General features: G+C 41.3%; 1 protein-coding gene across 1 annotated transcript in view; it reads left to right on the top strand.

The window, feature by feature from the left end:
• lrch2 (leucine-rich repeats and calponin homology (CH) domain containing 2) overlaps window positions 1–21,149 on the top strand; it is a 30,728-nt gene extending 9,579 nt beyond the window's left edge. Inside the window, exons 2-20 of the mRNA XM_078286874.1 lie at window positions 2,340–2,484; window positions 2,778–2,904; window positions 3,047–3,152; window positions 3,644–3,780; window positions 4,046–4,176; window positions 4,547–4,634; window positions 5,130–5,223; window positions 5,348–5,445; window positions 5,718–5,785; window positions 6,533–6,637; window positions 7,812–7,874; window positions 8,686–8,734; window positions 8,969–9,109; window positions 9,945–9,995; window positions 10,109–10,172; window positions 12,678–12,790; window positions 15,812–15,949; window positions 16,177–16,254; window positions 16,821–21,149. Coding sequence (XP_078143000.1) covers window positions 2,340–2,484; window positions 2,778–2,904; window positions 3,047–3,152; window positions 3,644–3,780; window positions 4,046–4,176; window positions 4,547–4,634; window positions 5,130–5,223; window positions 5,348–5,445; window positions 5,718–5,785; window positions 6,533–6,637; window positions 7,812–7,874; window positions 8,686–8,734; window positions 8,969–9,109; window positions 9,945–9,995; window positions 10,109–10,172; window positions 12,678–12,790; window positions 15,812–15,949; window positions 16,177–16,254; window positions 16,821–16,940 — 1,916 coding nt within the window. The 3' untranslated portion in view covers window positions 16,941–21,149. The remainder of the gene's footprint in view (window positions 1–2,339; window positions 2,485–2,777; window positions 2,905–3,046; window positions 3,153–3,643; window positions 3,781–4,045; window positions 4,177–4,546; window positions 4,635–5,129; window positions 5,224–5,347; window positions 5,446–5,717; window positions 5,786–6,532; window positions 6,638–7,811; window positions 7,875–8,685; window positions 8,735–8,968; window positions 9,110–9,944; window positions 9,996–10,108; window positions 10,173–12,677; window positions 12,791–15,811; window positions 15,950–16,176; window positions 16,255–16,820) is intronic.
• Window positions 21,150–21,525: the final 376 nt, after the last annotated feature.

Raw genomic sequence — 21,525 nt, 5'->3', positions numbered from 1 at the left:
CAACACCAGGCAATGACAGTTAGGTGGCAATAGTTAGTTATTGCTCTGAGAATGATGTCACCGTGTTTGGTGTTCCTGCTCACCGCAGCCACTCAGGCGGCCCTGTTGTATCTACATTTGCAGCTCCGTCTCATGGGAGGTGTAAGTGATACATGCAGTCAGTTAGGGGCGGGATCTGAGGGGGAATGATGTAGTGTGGCAAACCATGTCCCCCCACCCACCCACCCACCCCCCAACCCCACCCCCACCCGCTACTACCCATCTTCCACTGAGAGTGACCCTACTGCAGAGGAAGACGCTCCCAGGAGGGGTGCAGTTTGTTGGCTGAAGGAGCGACTGAGGGTTGGGGGGCGGGGGCCAGTATCCCCTTTTTGGGCAGTAGCTGAGTCTTTCATCTTTAAGCACTACTATCCACTTAAAGGGGCATTACGTATGCTTACTGCCCCATTGCACAAAATGACCATAATATATCCGTGGGGGTTTGATAGGGCTGTTGATCAATACCATTGACTCAATGATTAGGCTACTTGACCAGGTGCTGAGTTTTTGGGCTTTGAGTAAAAATCTGAGTAAACTCACTTTCCAGCCTTTAGAGAATTTCCCTACAGGGATTTAGAGTTTCATATTATCATTATTATTATTATGTGTGTGTGTGTCTGTGTGTGTGTGCACAAATCTGTATTTGTAGTGTGTACCTACAGTACCTGAGGGGTTGGCACCATGGTTGGCACATTGGTCTCCCAGGTAGCCACACCTGGAGCATGCATCATTCCTGCAGGCCGTTACTCTGTAGACACCCTGCCTGCCTGACTGTAGGTGGGGACAGTGAGTTCATGAGTGATACAGTATTGCAGTCCATCGGTGCCTATTGTATCCCTGGTCGCATTAATTTACACATTTATGACACAATTATACGTTACATTTAGTTCTGCTGTAGTCACAGTATCGGCAAAATCTGAATTGAGGAGAGAACTGCCTGTGTGTCCCCCTTTATTGTGACTTTCTTTCTGTCTGATTACTGTAGTTCATATTATATTACAGTCCTCCTCAAGTTGTAGTAGACCTGTGATGCTGCTGTGTTAGCTAATCTAATAACATCAACACTCTTTACTAACCCCCTAGCCTACAGTATTATGTTCATCCTACATTAAATTGCAGAGACATGAAACAATTAGGGTGACATAACATTACCAGTATATTTAGCATTTACAAATACATAGAATTTGTTGTTATATTTTATGTTTATACATATTGTTATATTTGATTTGCTTATGCAAAATCAAAATTAAGAAACTCCTTCTATTAGGGGCAGTAATTTGTCCACTTTGTCCTAATCCCGGCATTAAAAATAGCCATTTGGAAGAAGATACATGCATATACTTCTCTCTCTCTCTCTCTCTCTCTCTCTCACTCTCTCTCTCTCTCTCTCTCTCTCTGAATATTTTATCAGAAGAAGCTAAGGTTTTATGCAGATGGCAGGCTGGGCTCAGACTCATTGACCAGGACAGGGATTACAGTTATATTTGTATATTCTCATGTTGTGGAATGGAGGCACATACTCTTAGCTGATTAATGCAGGGCTGTGATTTTGCAGCTGATAAGCTTTAGTACTAAAGCAGAGCGCACTGGGTATAGTCAGGTTTATACTAACAGTGTCAGCACACTGCATCATGGAGCAGTTTTGACAAGAAAATGACTGACAGGGGCTAATAACATGGCAACATCCTTGTGTAATGTAACTCAGGCTTTAATAGAGAGCATTAAAAAATCGATCAAACGATCAATGAGATTAAAGAGCTAGATGTCCCTTGTAAGTAATTCCCATCCTAATACAAACAGAACTGTCCAGGGGCATAGGAAACAAAACATACCACTCTTTGATAGCTCCTACAATTCGTACCTCTGAACCTCCTGTTTTTGGTATTATACCTTCTGTTGCTTCAGCAAAAAACTAAAGACGTGCAAAAGTGAGTTCCAGGTCCAACACTTTCACCCATCCATACAAATCTAGAGCCATTACCGCGCCACTCCCAGTGAAATCGATACTCGAAGTACTGAGATATTACAGTGCCAGTAGCACTTGAACCTTAGGCCCAAGACTCCAGTGTAATTTTAAACCTGTGTTGGAGGAAAAGGCACGCTTCCCATCACTCAGTCATTCAGGCATATTGATCGATCAAATCAAAGTCTGAAAGTCTATGGAGCCTTTGTTTGGCGTCTCATACCTAAACCAAACATACTGGATGGTGCACAGATCTTGTAAAGAATACACTTTGCATGTCATCTGTATGTTCAGAGTGTACGCATATTTCATCTGCTGTTCTTCTTTCTCCTTGCAGATCTGTCCAAGAACCGTCTCACAGAAATCCCCCCGGAAGTGTGTCTGTTCGCCCCCCTGGAGTCGCTCAGCCTCTACCACAACTGCATCAAATGCATCCCAGAAGCCATTATCAATCTGCAGATGCTGACCTATCTCGATATCAGGTCTGTCACTGCTTAACACTACGCTGTTACTTTGGTCTGTGTGCCTCATTGCATTCATTTTGAGGAAAGTGACCGTGTTTAGTTATGTCTCTGAAGAAGTGCTTGTTCCCCTTTCAGTAAGTTGACAGGACCGGGACGCTCGCATGAAAGAGGGGCATTTCCTCTTTTGCTGAAACTAGTCACATACTGACTGTCAGACACAGAGAGAACATAAGTCATCTTCATTGTCATCACAGAGGACAGAGTTTGTATACTGTTTTGACTGTATGTCAACATTTTGTCTTTGTCCATAGCCGAAATCTCCTATCAGTTTTGCCAAAATACCTGTTCAACCTCCCTCTCAAAGTTCTGGTTGTGAGCAACAACAAGCTGGTGTCCATCCCAGAGGAGATCGGCAAGGCCAAAGAGTTGATGGAACTGGTGAGCAGTGTGTATGCATTTGTGTGTGTGTGTGTGGTTTCTACATTGCAGATACATATGAACTTATGCATATTATGTTGCTTGTGTAATACCATCTCTTATACGTTTATCTTAAATCACCCCTTTCTGCGTCCCCCTGCAGGACATCAGCTGCAATGAGATCCAGGTGCTGCCCGCTCAGGTGGGGAGGCTTCACGCCTTACGGGAACTCAACATCAGGAAGAACTGTCTTCACATGCTGCCTGAGGGTCCGTCCGCCGCTCTCTACTCTCTCTCCTCTCTCTCCTCTCTGTGTTCTCTCTGTGTGACCTTTAGGGGTGGCACATAATTTATTGTGCTTGTCTTTTTATTAAGCCTACATTTCCTCTGCCAAGCAAGATTAACGCCTCTGCAGCGTCTTCTTTGTGCGGTCCAGCTTAGATTGTCGCACTAGCAATGCGTCGGTCAACCCCGAAGCAAGTCCAAGGTGGACTGGCAGTATTTTGGTAGGGTTTGACCCAGATTTGTGAATTTGTTTTATGGTAGCCCTGACGTATAGATTACCAGTCAGGTTGAGTTTAGGTAAAACGCTTCAAGTCGAGTCAGGCGGGGTTCTGTCAGTCTGACCCACACATCAGGTCAACATAGTGTAACATCTTTTGCCCCATCCATCACCACTCACCACTAAGCTCCTTTTGAAAAGCTTAATCTCTTAATGTACTTCTTACACGTTCTCTCACCCCTTCTTCCACCCATTCAGAGCTGGCTGACCTGCCTCTCATCCGACTTGACTTTTCCTGCAATAAGATCACAGAGATCCCTCCAGCCTACAGGAAACTCAGGCAACTGCAGCACATCATCTTAGACAACAACCCTATGCAGTCTCCACCCGCACAGGTGTGTGTACATGTTCACGAGAGTGTGCATGGATAAGGTGTGTATGGTGTGCATGTATGTGCGCGGAGCCAAAGAGGCAGTACAAATGGTTTGCCTGGATTTTCCATATGTGCTTGAGTTGAGATGACAAGTTGTCAGTTCCCTCACATCCTAATGAATTTAGAACAGTTGCGCCATCTAGTGGATAAATGTATCCCAGTTTTTGGTCATTGATTATGAGAACTCAAACTCTAGATAACTCCTTGTATGAATTTGTGTATTTCAGATTTGCCTCAAGGGTAAAGTGCACATATTCAAGTACCTGAATATCCAGGCATGTAGGATGGATAAGAAGCCGGACTCCCTGGACCTTCCCTCCCTTGGCAAACGTTGCCTTCCACAGCCGCTCACAGACAGGTAGTAACACACTTTACATGGAATATTTCATCATGACACAACACAACACTTTCATAATTTGACATACATTTATTCTTGTATTACTTCTGCACCTGCAAATCTGATGTTAATATATTTGTTTTCATATTTTTATATACTGCATGCGCTTGCTCACGTATCACTTCAGCTCAGACTCTGTTCAGACCTTTTTATTATATACAGCATATAGTGCATTTATGTATTATTTCTGCACAAACTTGATGTTCATACTTTTTTATTACATACTGCCTACATTTATTCATGTACTATTACTGCACATGTAAACTTAATTTAATCAGTCACCGTTAGAAAAACACCCTGATGAGCAGCTGTTTCTTTTGCATCTTTCCAGCATGGAGGATTTTTATCCCAGTAAGAACCACGGGCCTGACTCTGGAATTGGTAGTGACAATGGTGACAAGAGGCTGTCAACGACTGAGGTCAGAGTTCAAACACACAAGTCATCAGATCAACCATAAAGCAATAGTGTAGCTTGGCATCAATGCATACAATGCATTTTATACTTAACCACAATATGACATTGTAAGATAGATACATATCACAGTACGCATTGTGGGATTTGGAAATGTTTTTTTTTGATACAAACTGCTGTTGCTAGCCAGCTAGTATTAGTTTTTGCTTAAGTCAGTCCACTCTTCAACATATTATATAAATGATATATATTATAAACAAAAGCACCACACCCACTGACTCCAGTTGCTGCACAATCTTATTCATTTCGACAAGATCAATATAAAATAACAATTTTGCTCAATTATCCATAGTTTTCAATCAGTATCATCACAATCAGATGATATGCGAAAATATTAGCTGATTTCTACATTACAAGGAGGTTGGTCAGCAGTGGAAAATGCATTGAAATCGCCCCAATCAGAACCAAACGTAGAGTTCACTCCTCATTCTTCCTCCATCAGCCTTCAGACGACGACACCATCAGCCTGCACTCTCAGGTTTCAGAAGTCCGTGCAGACGCCCTCTCACTCCTCTCCAAGATGGATTCTTGCAAAGGTTACCTAAAATCAGTATAACATATTCATGCTGAAAGCAATAACAAAGACATGGGTTTACTGTATGAAGTGTATGAAATGTGACAGTTTATGTGACAAACGCGGATGCTTCTTCCCCCCGTCAGATCAGGATCTCTATGACTTTATAGAGCCCAACCCAGACGAGGATCCTGCTCTGTCAGAGGGTGACGGGCAGCAGAGCAGCCATGTGTCCTGTATAAAGGTATGAACCTTCTATACACGTTATATACTGTATAAATACGTATTGACGCATCATACTAAGTTTTCTCCAGGAAATTGGGAGAATGGAGATGGAGAATGCCATCTCCATTTGGAGGGCAAATTTTTCTCTGAAATGAGGTCAATTAAAAGGAATTTCTTGGGAGGTCTTTGGGAAGAAAACATCTATTTGTTGGTCCTTGATCTGGGAAAGTTTGACAACGGAATAAGCAAGTTTTATGGGTAGAGAATAATATTATTTTCTCTGTGTTTCAGGAACTGGAGAAGGTTCTTAATATGTCACACCAAAGCAAAGATAAAGACAGCTGGAAAGAGGAGTCGGGGTGAGTATGTTGTTCTGAGTTTATCCATCAAGTGAGTTTATGCATCATCATGGCTTTGTTGTTATGACTCATTTAACTGTGTCTATGTTACTAAGGCTTAAATCATTATTAATACAAACTGTTGCAACTTGAGATTGTAGTGAAATATATCAGGTAGACAACTTTTCTAATACTGTGTTGCAAGGGCAGTCTGCACATTTTTTGCACCACTGTTACTTGAGCTAAAGGCATAGAGTTATTATTAGTCACTAAGAAATGTATACAAATCAAATTGTGGTGCTAACAAACCCTCGAAAAGAGGGTTTGTTACCCCCCCCCCACCCCCACCCCCTCCCCACACACACACACACACACACACACACACACACAAGAAAATCAGTCTTGCAGCAATGATAGCAGCCATTCTACCAGTCTTTATGCCACCTCAAATGATCTGCAATCATTTGGGGGATTTGGTGTTGCAAAGTGTTACTGAATTAGGCGCCGTCTTGATTTACATGGCCTCGCCTACAAATAAATATTATGTGGGCATATAATGAGATTAATTTATGATTTATAAGAGGCTTTATTTTTTGACCAGCACTACAAGGTGCACCCTCCATTCATTGCACATGGTTAGTGGATAGCATTTGCATTCTGACTTGTATCTCTGTATGCCAAAGTCAAATGATTAAACTCATGTTATAACCTTGACAATGAAACTGTCTGTAGTTTCTAATGTAAATACCTCTGTTTCTGAACCTCCAGCTCTGATAAGGAGCAGCTAGTTGAGGAAGAGGATGATGAGCTGAAGGAGGTCCTGGACCTGAGGAAGATCGCTGTTCAGCTTCTGCAGCAGGAGCAGCAGAATAGGTGTGTGGTTCCCTTTCTCTTCTCTGGCGTTTTTTATCCCCCTGTGCTGGCGGTTATACTCTCTGCTTCTCAATCTACAGACAGAGTCCTCCCCTTACATCCCCTAATATCGCTCCATCACCATCACCATGTTGGCTCTCTAACCTCTGCTCTGCACTAACAAATTGATTTCTCGTCGGCTTGACTTCCCTTTGTCTCTGCCCGCTCCTGTCCTTCCCCGTCCATCCCTTGTTCCCTGGCTTCTCCCCGGACTTGGCTGCTGCACACGTGATGTGTGGCTTCTAGACGACGGTCCTTAATATGTAGAGCAGAGAGTCTTATTCACCGGCGGAGGGTGACTGGCCGAGCACACAGGTAGAGGGAGAGACTTTCTTTTTCATCATTCACAGACAGTTTGTGTGTGTTACAGTATATAAGATGCAGTGAGAGGGTAGATAGCCACTAGTCATCAGACACACCAAAGGCATTCTGAAACAGCAAGCCATTGGTGTGTTTGTGGAATATACTGATACCATAGACCTTGAGAGATTTTTTTTCTCATTTCCAGTTCATGAATCTTACCTGATGGTGAACCACTCTGTATGTGCCTCAGCATGTATTTGCTTGTACAGAAAACCACATTCCCAGTAAGATTCTTTGCCCATCTTGACCAATGAGTAATCAGCAAGTGCTTGCATGCTTGAGCATGCATTTGGGAAATCTTTCCCAGCTTATAATTAGAATGATCTCACTTTTTCCATGGGCCGGTTTATTTATTTATTGGTTTGTTGTGATTTTCCACGTGCGTAGGTGTGTAATTGTCCCCTACGATGTGCTCTGGGCAGCTAAGGACAATGTTGTGAAGAGCAGTGCTCCACTGTGAACATGAAGACAACTAATGTCTAAATTGCAGAATGAAAAGTTTGTCTCTTCTAAGCTCTGTTGCTCCTGACTAACATTCTTCATAAACAAAGGCTCTTACCTAGAAATCCCATGCAGAGTGTGGATGTGTCACAGCATGCACATTATAACGCAGTGTGATCGGAAGGTTACCAACCAGTTCGCATTTCTAATTGCAGGATAATATCCTGTTGTTGAAACAATTATCTTAGGTTTAGAAATATGGGATTTTTTGCCTGCATGTAAAATATATCTTTGTTGTTACAGCCAAGCTGAGCCTGTTTTCTGTCTGCAGGTTCCTGAGTCATTCTGGCAGCTCCAGCAGCAAACAGCGGCCCCCAGCCCAGGCCACCCGTAGGTCTGTACCACTGCCACAGGCACTGCTTTTTATTTACCTCGCATTTCAACTACCCCAAACTTTCACTGTAGAGAGGTACACAGCTGCAGCTCAGCCCCTGTAGAGGGAATGTGATATTGTTGACTGGCTAACTAGTGATGTATCTGCTTTGTTCTTGACTATCTTTCAAAGGGAAAATGTTGGAAGAGGCAGAACTGTGATATTGTTATATCACTGCTGTGTGATGAAAACCTCAAACCCACCCCTCTCCCCTCCCATCCTTGATTGATGCCTAAGCAATTTGGAAAACATGTTTTCAATTTCAAATTGGTTTCATGGGCTCAAGGGTCATGGAATTTACCCAGGATGCCAGCTTTCAATTGAAGTGGAATTCAAGCTTTCATGCAAGCCTTCAAGTAAAAACATGAAAAACACAGCTGCAACTAATTATTATTTTCGTTATCAATTCATCTATCGATTACTTTTTCAATTAATTGATTAATCATTTAGTCTATAAAATGTCAAAAATAATGACAAATGCCCATCACCAGCTACCAGAACCCAAAGTGATGTCTTGAAATTGCTTAGTCTGACCAGCAGCCAAAAAAAGCAAGCAAATGTGAAGCTGTAACCAGCAAATGTTCAATATTTGTAATTGATAAATGACTAAAATGCTTAATCGATTATCAAACTCGACTAATCGTTTCAGCACTAGTTGAATCTCTAATTCTGACTAGCCGTGACGATGTTGTGTCCTTAATGTTATCTCTAGATTATGTAATGTAACAAGGCAAATACAGGCATCTCATGTTTCCCCCTGTCTCTATCCCAGCGCTTCACTGGATGAAGGCAGCAGCGGAGCGTCAGTGCTGAGCGGACAGGTACTTGGATTAAAATGTGTTTTGCTCTTTCACTTCATAGCAGTCACACAGAGCTCCACATGTGAGAAGTCTATCTGTGCTTCATTACAGTCATTTCTTCCATTTCTCTGTTAGTCACTTTGTTCATGGGTTTGTTTCCACTCTTCCTGTGATGCTCTCTCTCTGAAGGATGCTGACCTCACGGATGAAAAACACAGTGTCAGTGACTGAACTTTAAACTATGTGCTCCCCCAGCCTTCCTCTTCCTGCTCCTTCGACGGCAGCCTGAAGACGGAGCAGTCGGATTCGGAGCCAAAGTGGCCTGAGGTCCCGCCTGTCCTCAACCAGAATGAGGACCGCAGGAGGAACAAGTACCTGAGAAAAGACTATCTGAAGGTGTGACCGTGCACACACATGTCTCCGTGTGGCCCATACAGGTCGTGTTGATTCATGTTGTTGAAGCAAAAAGTTGAGGATATATTCTCACCCTATAACCCTATAATAAATTCTTTGCGATTGACATAACATGAGACAGACACGCCTCTTGCACATTTCAACTGGCAGTGTTTCCTTGTGACCCTTTACCACATCAGTTGGAATGTGAGTTTAAGACTGAAAAATAACAACAGATCAGTCGCTGCAAATGCTCTGGTGGAGAGAGCATGACACTGAAGTTTTAGCCTAGTCCCCTCATCCTGCATGCTGACTTGTTTTCAGGCTATTCCTCACTCTGACTCATATACATCTGAGTCATATATGATTGAGTCAGCAGGGGAGGTGGCTTGTGTTCTCATGGAAATCTGAAATGTACTGACCGCAAGGAGAGCTATCTAGGTTTTTATAAACCTGACACATTCAAATACACAACCCCTTTATTAATGTGGCTCTTTCATTGTCATATTTTTGCCCATATTGCCATCAAGAAATGTCAACTTCAATGAAGATGCGATCCAAGTATGCGCAAGGATTCTTGAGATCCTTGAGCCAGGTCTATAATGTTAATATAATGTATAATGTTACTGTTATTTTATTTAATGAAAGATAGCACAACGAGCGATCATAGGTCACACCCTCATCACTGTAAAATCTATAAATATGGATAGGTAACAACAGAAATCCTCTCACATGGGCGTCTATGGTCAAATGACTATTCAATTGGAGGCCATGATTTGAAAAAAAGTTAAACTTCAAGTCAAATCATACAGTGAATTTGTTTTGCCTCTCCTTACAGTACAAGTGCCAGAGCGCTCGCAAAAACTCAAGTGGGAATGACGAGTGTGAGGTGAGTGTGGGATGCATCCAGTGTAATAAATGTCAAAATAATAGCATCAATTGTCAGCTGTCACAAGCTGTCACTAAACTCTGCAGTCATTTAATTATATGCTTTGTCTTCAGGAGGGCTTGCGCAGCACAGATTTCAGCACGACACTGACAGTGTTTGGACTAAAGCCGCGATCAGGTAAAGCCCATTGTGTGTAAAGCTATTATGTTTACTCAGATGGCAAATACATGGTGAATTTAGGGCTTTGTGTTTTCCATTTTGCCAAAATTAGGAACATGGAAACCTGAGTTGGAATACCACACGATAATTATCTTTTAAAATTGTTGTGGAAATGGTGTCTATGTGTGTACACACCTACCTATACATGTTTGTGAGACAATTCATGTAGAGTCGAATATGTGCATATTAGCATAAGACTATGCACATTCTGCTTTTGCACTGAGGATTAATGATACATGTCTGCGCTCCCCGTTTGCTCCACTTCTAGCCTGCATGTTCTGCTCTGCCAGACAGATATTCAGGAATACAAACACTACAGCAGAAACACTTCACTTTCAAACTGTCCATGACCTGTTCTGGATGAACTTTTTAAAATAATAAACATTGAAGGTGAAACACTGAAGAAGTGTTGTATGCTTATCCTGAGTATATATGTTGTGACAACAAAACTGCATTCAAGCAATGAGTGTAAAAAGGTGTAAAAAAAAAAAAAAACTCTAGGAAAAGTTAAACAGAAAAACCTGTAAATGGGAAAAAATGGAATGGAATCTGGGAAAGATTAGCATGGATTTCATAGGACCCTATCAGTTTTAGTCTATTATTCTGTTACCATGCAGTTGTCATATTAAGGAAAATAAATTTGTAACATTTGTACTTATATATTATATTCATATAATATATTGGTGTGGTTGCTTAGTGCCAATAGAGAGGAGATAAGGTAGAGCTTGCTTAAAAGTTGTGGCACTGCTTGCATTTCAACATAAGGCTCCTTTCTTCAGTGTCTCCTTGTGTATCACACAAGTCTATCAGCAAGCCAAAAATATTTGAGGTGGAGTCTGACCCAGCCCTCTTTTCAGTGGAAGTCAGGGAGGATTCTGAGGAACTGCGGATCTGTAAATGCTTTTGTTAGCGCCTCGATTAGGAGTCAAGGACAAAGAATAGCGGCATGAATGAGCCTTTGTCTGTTACTGATAAGCTACTGTTAAATTAGCACAACTCTTCTCTGGTTCCGCTTTGTGCTGTAATCCATCACCAGTTTTGGCTACATGGCCTTCATCAGTGTGGTACAGAAGAATGTAATCACTTCCTAAAATAGTTCACCAGTCATTTTCCTCTGTGCTACTGGGATGAAGGCCATGTAGATGAAACTTGTGATGGATTAAAGCACAAAGCAAAAACAGAGAAGACTCATGCAACAGATTTTTTTTTTAGTTGATGAAAGACCTTAGCCAACCACAGGTCTGCACCTCGCTGTGTGTGCGTTCTCTTTACCTGTACCTCTTTAACTGTATGATAGCTAATGTTTCAGTAAACGGATAGCTGGGAGTTTGTCCAAATACATTTTATTCGATTTTTTTCTCAGTTATGGTTTTTCAAAAAAACGTTCATGGCCACCCATGAAAACAATGCCAAGGGATCATGCAACCTGCTGCAGAAATTCAGTGGCAGGATTGCATGAGTGAAAACAAACAAAAAAAGACGCTGCTGTGTGAGCTGCCCTTTGATCTCTCTCGTATACGACTGATAGATATTTGTGACAAACTATATGTGGCCCTGACTCCCCGTCAGTGTCTGACCTTAAAACATTCATTTCATAAACAAATACACGGTCACCGTTGCTGCCTGATTAATGAGATGTACTCTTCACATTGTCTTCCTTGTTGAGAGTGAAAGGGGAATTTTCCCAGGAATCCACTTATCAGCAGATCAGAAGAACAATAACAACCTTCCCGTCATTGTAAGAGAGAATACGTTGTTCTACACTTGGTTTCATAGGAAATTATAAAGGAGGCAGGTGCAGTATGCTAAACTCCAACAGTCACTTACCGTTCATACCCTTTCTTGTAAACGTTGAGGGTTTTGTTTTGATTAAATTTCATTATAGCGTCATACACCATACTGGTGCCCAGTCCATAGGCTTGCAACACACTGTAAGGGAAACAAAGTGATCAAACAAAAGGTACAATGATGAAAACCTAGAATGCATGTTGTCCATCTACAATTCACTTTCAGATTACATTACAAACAATGAAGTTCAGTCATTTAATAATACATCAGTCAACAGATTATTACCATGATTATTCCACACATAGCCATCTTTGTAAAAAGACACTCTACTGCTCTTATCACAGGGTTTAATTCTGGTAAGAGATTTATTCTACACCTTTTCTGCACAAAGGAGCTTTGTTTTATAGTAAGGTTATCGTTTTTGAAGCAGAAAAATTGACCTAATCTCCAGATACAGCTCCAGACTGTACGCACTGATAATGTCAAGGGTTCAGCCTTAGTGCTGTGGTTTGTGGTTTTGGAAGAGAGTTGTTTGTCTTCATAAATATTGAGCTTGAACTGTCCAAGACGAAAATAAAAGCATGGACCAGAAGTAGACCTCAGATGGCCAGAGCTTTTTGGTTCCCTCTGCATATCTCACTGTACAGTATCTGTGCGCTTTCTGTATTATTTCAGCATTTACCAGAGGAAGCCGTCAGGAGTACGCCTCTACAGACCCCAGCTTCACTATGAGGAGGAAGATGGAGCATTTGAGAGAGGAAATGGAACAGATTGGACTCTTGCGGCAGGTCAGGAGCCTCACAGCCTATTCATGCCTTTGTTTTTGTGAACAAAACAGCACCTCGTCCACTGACCAAAATCCTGATACATGCCAGATCCTGCCTGAGATCCGATGTTTATGCACTAAAGAGGCGTGAATAGGATCGCTCACAGGTGGTTGCTGGCATCCTTCCAGGCTGTTAAGGCTTTCCACCTATATTACAGGCACTTCCCAGAATAATTTTCCAGACAGTGCACAGACTTGAATTACTTGGCAGTAATTCATCTAAATGATTCATTCTCACTCAGCTATACATGAATGCTTCAGAACTGAATGCATGTGTGAAGAAAGCCCTTCATACGTGCTATCGACAATATTTATAGCACAGATAATAGACTTGGCACATTCAGGATTTGGCAGTTACTTCATGCTGCACTGTTTTTCTGATTAGGACTAAATCATTACTGGTGGGTAGTCTAATGACACTTGTGATTGTATCATACTGTGACACTGGTATGAGCATGTTCTTGTCTGGAGTTCCACAGAGCAAGCGGATGAGTCGCCACTTGCTTTATTATGCAAACAATGTCTATCTGTATTTCAAAAGGCCTCTGGGTGTAACTTGTTTTTAACATTGAATTCAGCATCAAACCTTTTTACTTTTAAGTGATGAATCTACATTTGTAAACATTCTTCCAAAATAAGTGAACTATAGTGAGACATTGGCTTCATACTCCTAAAACCTGTGAAATGACAGTTATTTAAGGCTAAAATGTAGACAGTCAGCTTTAATTCAAGGCCATTTTGAGCCATATACTGTAGCATGTACAGTTAACCAGCTACCATCTAATAATAATAATAATAATAATACATTTAATTTGTAATGCACTTTTCATTACAAGTAAATCTCAAAGTGCTACAGAGTAAAAAGCAGGTGCATAAAAACAGATAAAATGAACCAACAGAAAAGATCATTAAAAGCAACACAAAGGAAAAAGGCTTGATTAAAAAGGAAAAATTTATAGACAATGCATAAAAACAAAGAGATAAAGAGCTGTCAGTGTCCAATTTTGGGTAACTATTTGCACATTTAAATGTGATAATTAACTCAAATTGCAGTTCAGAGTTACAAGTGTTGCATATTAAATGAAAGTTCACTGTCTCCCCTTTCTTTTGGTACGAGTCAATATGTGCCGCAGTGAATTATGCATAAATAGTGTTCTTCCAAGTAAGGGCATGGCTCCATGCGCTATATTATTTCCAGTATGTGTGCACTAATTTGCATGTTTTAATTTTGAATCTAATTTTGATATGCAAGTGCTAAACCACAAACAACAAACTAAAACTTGAATTGCATTTGATGTTTCGCTTGTGCATTTTATGCATTTTTAGACCAAACTGTTAATTGAGCACATGGCAAAGGTGACAGCATTTCTCTTTTCCAACAATACTAAATAGCCTATATGCATTTGCTGTATACAAAGTGATAAAGTTGTTTGAGGTATGTCATTGAAGGCACAAAATTCAATTTTTTTGTGGTCAGCTCAAGAGGTTAAACAAGGTTAAACATTATTAGGCTTGATGTGTTATTTTCATGTATCTCGATGAGAATTTAGCTGTGCCTCACGATTCACTCTGAAATACCCCCAGGCAGTATGGAGCAGACGGTTGGCTAAATGACAGCAAGCAAAGAAGAGTCTAAAACCCAGATTCACTAAGTTTGGGTTGCAAGGGCAGTTTGCACATATTTTATTTTTTTGTGCCTCAACTGTTTGAGCTAAGAGCACAATTTTCATCTTATTTACTAAGAAATTTATGCAAATCAAACACACCCTCAAAAAGAACACTGTGCAAGCAAATAGCCCCCTTCATCACCTGTTGCAAGCACGAATTGCAGCTTTAAATTGTTCCAGCTTTAAGACTAATCTAACCAGGCTGGCACCCTTGCACCCCAAAGCCCCTTTTATAATCAGAGAGTTCTCTGATCTGATCTGGGTAATTGGTATGTTCTCTTATTTTTCAATATAAAATTCAAATCTTGCAAATCTTACAAAATCATTTGTAAGATATATGATCCGATGTGGTGAGTCAGACCTTTGCTTGCTTGCACTCATTTAACAGCTTTGTACCTACTGGGTGTTCAGTGGCCAGAGTACAAAGAGGAGCGTTGTGTATATATCAATGTTTGCTCAGTGTCAAGATGCAAAATTTACAGTCTCAGTTCTTTTGCAGCCAAGTTCAAATTCATTTATTTAAAGCCCTTCATCACAAGCATGCCTCAAAGGAATTTACAAAGAATGAGCCTACCTAGATCTAACTAAACATTCATTCACAGAACAAAGAGATGCAATACATTATGCAAGAAAATAAAAGACAAGGAGGCAAAACAAGCACAGACACAAAATAGCATGTTGGAGAGGCACAACAAGGCTACCTAACCTACACAGCCTAGCCTAGCTTACTCACACCACCAACCTTGGAACTTCAATGCATGCAAGAAAAAACTTATTAGGAAAGAAACTTTATTTCTAAAGTAATAAGTGTATGGAGCCAAAGCATCAAAGTGGTGCCGTCCAAACTAGGGTTGCACAAAACAGACAAATAATCATGTTACAATTATGTTGCTGAATATTGCACAGGACACAGGACACATAGGGACACAGATGCAGATTTTTCAATATTTTCTATTTTTGAGCAAACAAGAAACATTTTTAATCAAAAACTGTGATGTTGCTTAAGATTTGCTTGTCTTTTTCATTGTCTTTTTACAATGTGCAATTGAATTTATAGAGCAGAAATTGGGCTCAGCAGCAGAATACCATGTTTATGAGTCCATTTTGAGCACCGACCACTGATTAGATAATTGTAGCCTCATGGGAGTTGGAAATTAAAGTACTTCAGATTGCGATTTTCATGTTTTTTTTAGTAATTGTGCCGCCCTAGGAGACAGGGCTCACCATATGAGAAAACACTTTAGGGAATTGCGATAGATATGCATTGTTTGTAAGAGGACAGTGATGTAATTGGGTCCCTGTCAATGTGTTTTCAGAACATTGAGTCCAGACTGAAGGTGTTGCTCCCAGATGATGTTGGAGCCGCTCTGATGGACGGGGTTGTCCTTTGCCATCTAGCCAATCACATTTGTCCTCGGTCTGTTGCCAGCATCCACGTCCCCTCCCCCGCTGTGGTAAGCAGACTTTACCTCCAAAAACTGGGATTTTGAGGTGCATATTAAAAATGGGTATACAGGCATCGATTCTTGAAGAGTAGCACTTCATGACAGGGAATGAGCTTTTCACTTCTCCATCAACAGAGACTAATAAGGGATAGTTGTAAACACTGCCTACATAATCCAAGCTTGTGTTTTGTGTTCCCGCTTGTGATTGCTAACATGACTGATGTTCTGGCTTCCAGCCAAAGCTTAGCATGGCTAAGTGCCGCAGGAATGTGGAGAACTTCTTGGATGCTTGTAAGAAGCTGGGCGTCACACAGGTAAACTCAGCACACACACTCATGCACGCTCGCCAGTTTGTGTTTCTCACCACAAGGGGGGATTAACATCTGTCTTTGAAAGAAATATAGTAAATGTGCTTTGCGTTATGTTTTTTGTTGTTATTGTTATGAAAACTGTATGATCTGCGATTAATATCAACAGCACATTATTTATTTATTATCAATTTAACACTGAAATACTGTACTGTAATGAAATTATGACAAACACACGCACTAGGCTGATTTCAGACATTAATTTAGCTGTGCCCCCACCCCACAGATGGAAACCTTTTCCCATAGCTAGGGGGGAAAAAAAGGGAAATACAATGAAAATTCATAATCTGCCCTTATTTATAAGCCTGCCCCAAAAAAAGTAACAACTGCAATTGTAATCGCTACCTACTGGAACTGATCCTTGAACAGACACAGGAGCAAACTATAGTCTGAAAACCAAAGTTGGATTTAGATGTTGACAGAGAGAAGTAGCTATAAAACAGAAAGTGACCATCCATTACTCTCTGGGTAGCTGACTGTTGTGTTGACAAAGGATTACTCTGCCAAATCAGGACAAGCTGTGCCTGCCACACCACATCCTGGAGGAGCGTGGCCTGGTGAAGGTGGGTGTGACCGTCCAGGCTCTGCTGGAGCTGCCTCCTTGTAAGCCCACACAACTGTCAGCTGTTTGACACCAGCCTGAATGTTGCATCCGTCCCGCAGTCATCCGGCCACCCCCTCCCCGCCCCGATCCCACACCCCATCGCCAGGGACCAGAGAGCCTCTAGGGGCGAGGCCCCGGCGGCCGCGGGAGTAGGGAGTCTGCTTCTGCCTGACTGAATCAGGAGACAGGAGGACAAAATACTCCCGTCTCCTTATATGATGTCAGCTGCTACCCACCTCCTGTCCATCACATTTTAACTTGTTTCTGTCCTAGTTACTGGGGTCATACTGTATGTGTGTGGACTACCAATGTGACTGTGTGTTACCTGAGCTGCACAGTTTGGATTTGCCGAGGAGTGATGGACTAAAACACGGGTCCAGAAGAAGACCTGTTCGTGCCACTCGCCATGTTCAATGAGTATTGAGCCTGCAAGTGCCAATACTGACAGACTGTCCATGCTGCTGTTGGAGACACCGGCAGTGAAGAGAGATTTTAAAAGGCATGTAACTCACTCTTTCACTTTAGAGAACTGAGCTGCATGCTGGCCAGTCAGCCACAAACCATTGACTGAACTCAAGTGGTCCTTAAACTCCTGAGTTTGTTCATTTTTTTATTTACATTTTTTTATTTTTTTTTTGGTGGAATATATTTTTCCCATGAAAATTTTCTTATTTTTATAAGAGCATTCTGTTATCACATGCTGTACATCTTTTCCATATCCTCCTTTCTTAGTAGGGAGCAGCAGCCAAAACTGATCAACATGGCACATTCAGTTATTGCCAAGTATTGCATTTGCGCAATCACAGCTACCAGTACTATTGAAGGCAAGGCTTACTTCTAAAAAAGCATGATAAGTAGGATTTGGGTGGATATTGTCTCGCAGGAGGTCGAGTTATACTAGAGACAGCATTCTGCCTGTTCGTGCCTCTCATTTCGGTGTGATTTTGGTATGTTTGAGCTGCTGCAGATCACGCGCAGCCTCATAATACTGAAGCATTATGGATCAAATATCCCTTTCTTACTGTGTCAGAACCTCCAGTCACCGGTAGAGGCGACACTTGACCACTGTGACAACTTGTGCTTTAGCTGTGGCCATTTGAGCACTGGACAAAAGCACGGCGGTCATGAGCTGTAGCATCTTTCATTGTACATCAGTGTACAGGCTTTCATTTTTTTAAAATTCACTGCGACAAATAGGCTTTTTTTCCCTAACTTTTCAATTTTTTTAAGCTTTTAACTTTCTTCCGAGTAGTGTCATTTGCCGATTATCATTTGACCTCTGGAATTTAGAGCACCAGTTTGCCACGTTAGACACAAAGTAATTTGTAAATTGAGTTTGTTGCTTTGAATAGCCCCAGACACAAACAGACATTGAACTCCTATGTGTATATGTATGCCAATGTGACTGGTGGGATCAGAAAGGGGTTCAGTGTCTCGCTGTGAGACACTTCAGCACCGACGGACGGGTTGGACACGACGTCACTGACTGCCGGGCCACCCTGCTGTATATCATTTCTTATACAATATATTATATCAGGGAAATGAAATTATTTATGTATTTATTCATTTGTTTTATATTTATGTGTTGTTGCTTTGTGTGTGTCTCAACCCTGATCATCCTTTAAAAGGCGGTACTACTGAATTTCTGATCTCGCATTTGTTTTCTGTGTGATCTTGGACAAAGTTTGTCTTAGTGAAAATTCACTGCTATCCCCTATAGCCAGAAACTAATTTTCCTGTTTTGCATAAATGCAGGATTTGTTTCTAAACTGTACAATTTTATATATTGCTTTTGTTTCTATAGGGCAATGCCAGTCTTGTTATTTGGTTCCTATATTCTTGGTCTTTATAGGAGTAAATACCTCACTGTTCTGCATCTTTCCTCAGAATTGAGATATTTGAAGAGTTTCATCCCAAAATAAGATTTCCAACATTTGAAAAAATGTATACCTACTGTACTTGCACAAATTGCTGGCATTGAAGTAAAGCGAATTTTGGCTCAGCTGAAGAACTGACTAGAAAATAGTTATAGAATTATCTGTGTTGAAACTGCGGAATCTCGTTTATCATTTTTCAGTTACATTGTATCTGAAAACGAACCTTTAAAGGGGCTTTAATCTTTGAACTTTATTAACCGCTACCGGTGACTAGTAGGAATTTCACCAGTTTCAACAGAGCTTGCCTCCTCCTACACAAGTCTCTCGCACTCTTGCTGAAAAGTCTTCTGATATTATTCGCTTGCTCATGGCATCGTCCTCCATCTTTGAGCAGCTAAAAATGCGAGTAGATTGGGGAGGGATTGGTTGTTTTGAAATTCCAGTGGGTGGGGAGTTTTTGTTAGAAAGACAGAGTAAATTTGTGCTCTTTACTGAAATTTTCCAACCCAGAAAACTCCGTACCTGGCATGGTAATCACTGAGTCACTGGTATTGACCAACAACCCCCCCGCAGATAGATTATGACCCTTTTGTGCTATGGGGCAGTCAAAATTACACTTAATGCCCCTTTAACACCGTTAAAGCCTACAGATACCACCATGTTTGATGAAAACAACATCGTGACTTAAAAACCTGATGTACTGTGCCTTAACACAGCCTCTGAGATCCTCTACCGCTCCCTCTCAAGGTGCTGTATTGACTCTCTCTGTGCCATGGAATTCCAAAGCACTTACGCCACGGAGAAACAAAACAAAACGGTGTTTCCAATTCACATGCACTGAGTGTAAAATACACACAAACGGTCACAACCTCTCGTGCCACATCTATTTCTTATGCAGAGAATCCCAAAGTATTACAGACTGTGTTCATTTAGGTCTCCAAGCCTAATTACTTTGTCTTAACACAATACAATGCCATACCGTTTATTGTGTGGAAGGTTCAGTGTGCAACAGTGTGCACATCGCTCACAGCATCATACACGGCTGCAGGGCACACATAAAAACACTCATGCTGACAGTATTCACAGTCATCAGTCTGGTCAGTGTATCAATACAACAGTGTAAAGCCAGTGCAGCTGTGAGTTTAACAACATTCACAGTACTATTAGCAGTCTGGTCAGTCTAAACTGGAGAGGCCAAAAGAGAACAGAGTGCACATCATGCGGGACAGTGGGCCGCATGTTAAACAGTATCCCTGAAAACAAAACTGTGATTATCTGAACAATGAGCAACTATAAGAGTCACCCAGCCAAGGTAGTATCACAGAAGCATTATAATCTTAATATAATCTCTGACTGTGAAGACAGAATTAGAGAAGATCCCAAACTCTGATCTCTTTTATATCACAGATAATTACACTGTATTTTTCTTTTTACCAAGAAATTGAACTGGTTCGTAACCTACCTCAAGTTTGCTCTGTCAAACTTTGGATGCCAATTGTTGAGTCTTTTTTCTATGTTGATTTTAGATGTTTGAAGATCATATTCAAACTTGGGAGGGCTAGCTGATAGATTATAACTTCAAAAAATGCCCCTGGGTGCCCAAAGTTTTCTCATAGTATGTTACTGTACATATAAACAAGCTACAGTGTCATGGCAATGTGAGAAACACTGAGCCATTGTTGTCACTCTCTGAAGCTTGCGCCCTTTGGACTTTCCACAGAAAATAACTTGCTTTCAGTTGCTTCATGGCCTGGGATTTGTGCCAGTGTGAGCAAGGTGGTAGGATAGGTGAGAACAGTTGAGTATGACAGCAGGTTAGAGGTTAGAAGTTGAATTTGGTTGCATTTACATGATGCTGGCACTGAACAAGTGAGAACACATTGGAGCAACTGTTCAGAAAACAAGTGGTACCACACACTGTTTGCTATTTTTGTGGCTTTAAAGGTGATTGAGGTACATTTTCAGATATACATGAAGCTTGTGGTAAGGGAGAACTGGCAAAATGGCTTGAATTTCTCAGTCATGAGGAAAGATGCTGAACGGTCTGAAGTAGTAGCACCTATCAAAGCAAGAATCACACAGGACCTATGTGCTGAAATGCTGGTATTATCCTTTGACGGTGACTTCATTGGCAAGAAACGACATGAATTTAAACTAGCATCTCTGGCATTGAAAAGAACATCTTGCACCACGACAGCTCTTTGTCTTCGTGAGCGCTGTTCATAGCCAGCCACACACAGCTTAAAGGCACCATGCTTGGCAGAGGCACTAGACAGGGCTCGAGATTTTGGTAAAGATATGCCCATGGTAACCGGTAAGCCTCTGGCGTGACTCATACCTCTGATGCTTTTTCATGTGAATTTCATTTGACCATTTCCTTTCATTTTATTATTTTCATCCCTTCGTTCATTTACCGTTACTCTCTTCCGTGCCTATCATTACACTCACGCCTTATTCTTATCTCACCTGCATATGGCACCTTGTCATATCTCATCTGTGTGCTATGGAACATTAACACATGCCATGAAAATGATATCGACCATTCATCATTTTTACTGTGAAACACCTAAGGCAACATTCCATCCAGGCTTTCTGTGATTGAGCAAAGACATTACTGTGGCCACTGTCAGCACTCTGAAGACATATTGATAATGGAGTGCTCAAGCTTTTACTGCAACACATCACGTCAAGCCTAAATGAAGAAAATCACACACACCCTGCTCCTGCAGGACTTTT

Source organism: Centroberyx gerrardi, chromosome 11, assembly GCF_048128805.1.
Source record: "Centroberyx gerrardi isolate f3 chromosome 11, fCenGer3.hap1.cur.20231027, whole genome shotgun sequence".
In the NCBI taxonomy this organism is placed as follows: domain Eukaryota; kingdom Metazoa; phylum Chordata; class Actinopteri; order Beryciformes; family Berycidae; genus Centroberyx; species Centroberyx gerrardi.
The sequence above is the reverse complement of the archived record's forward strand: the minus strand, read 5'-3'. Positions and strand labels throughout refer to the sequence as shown.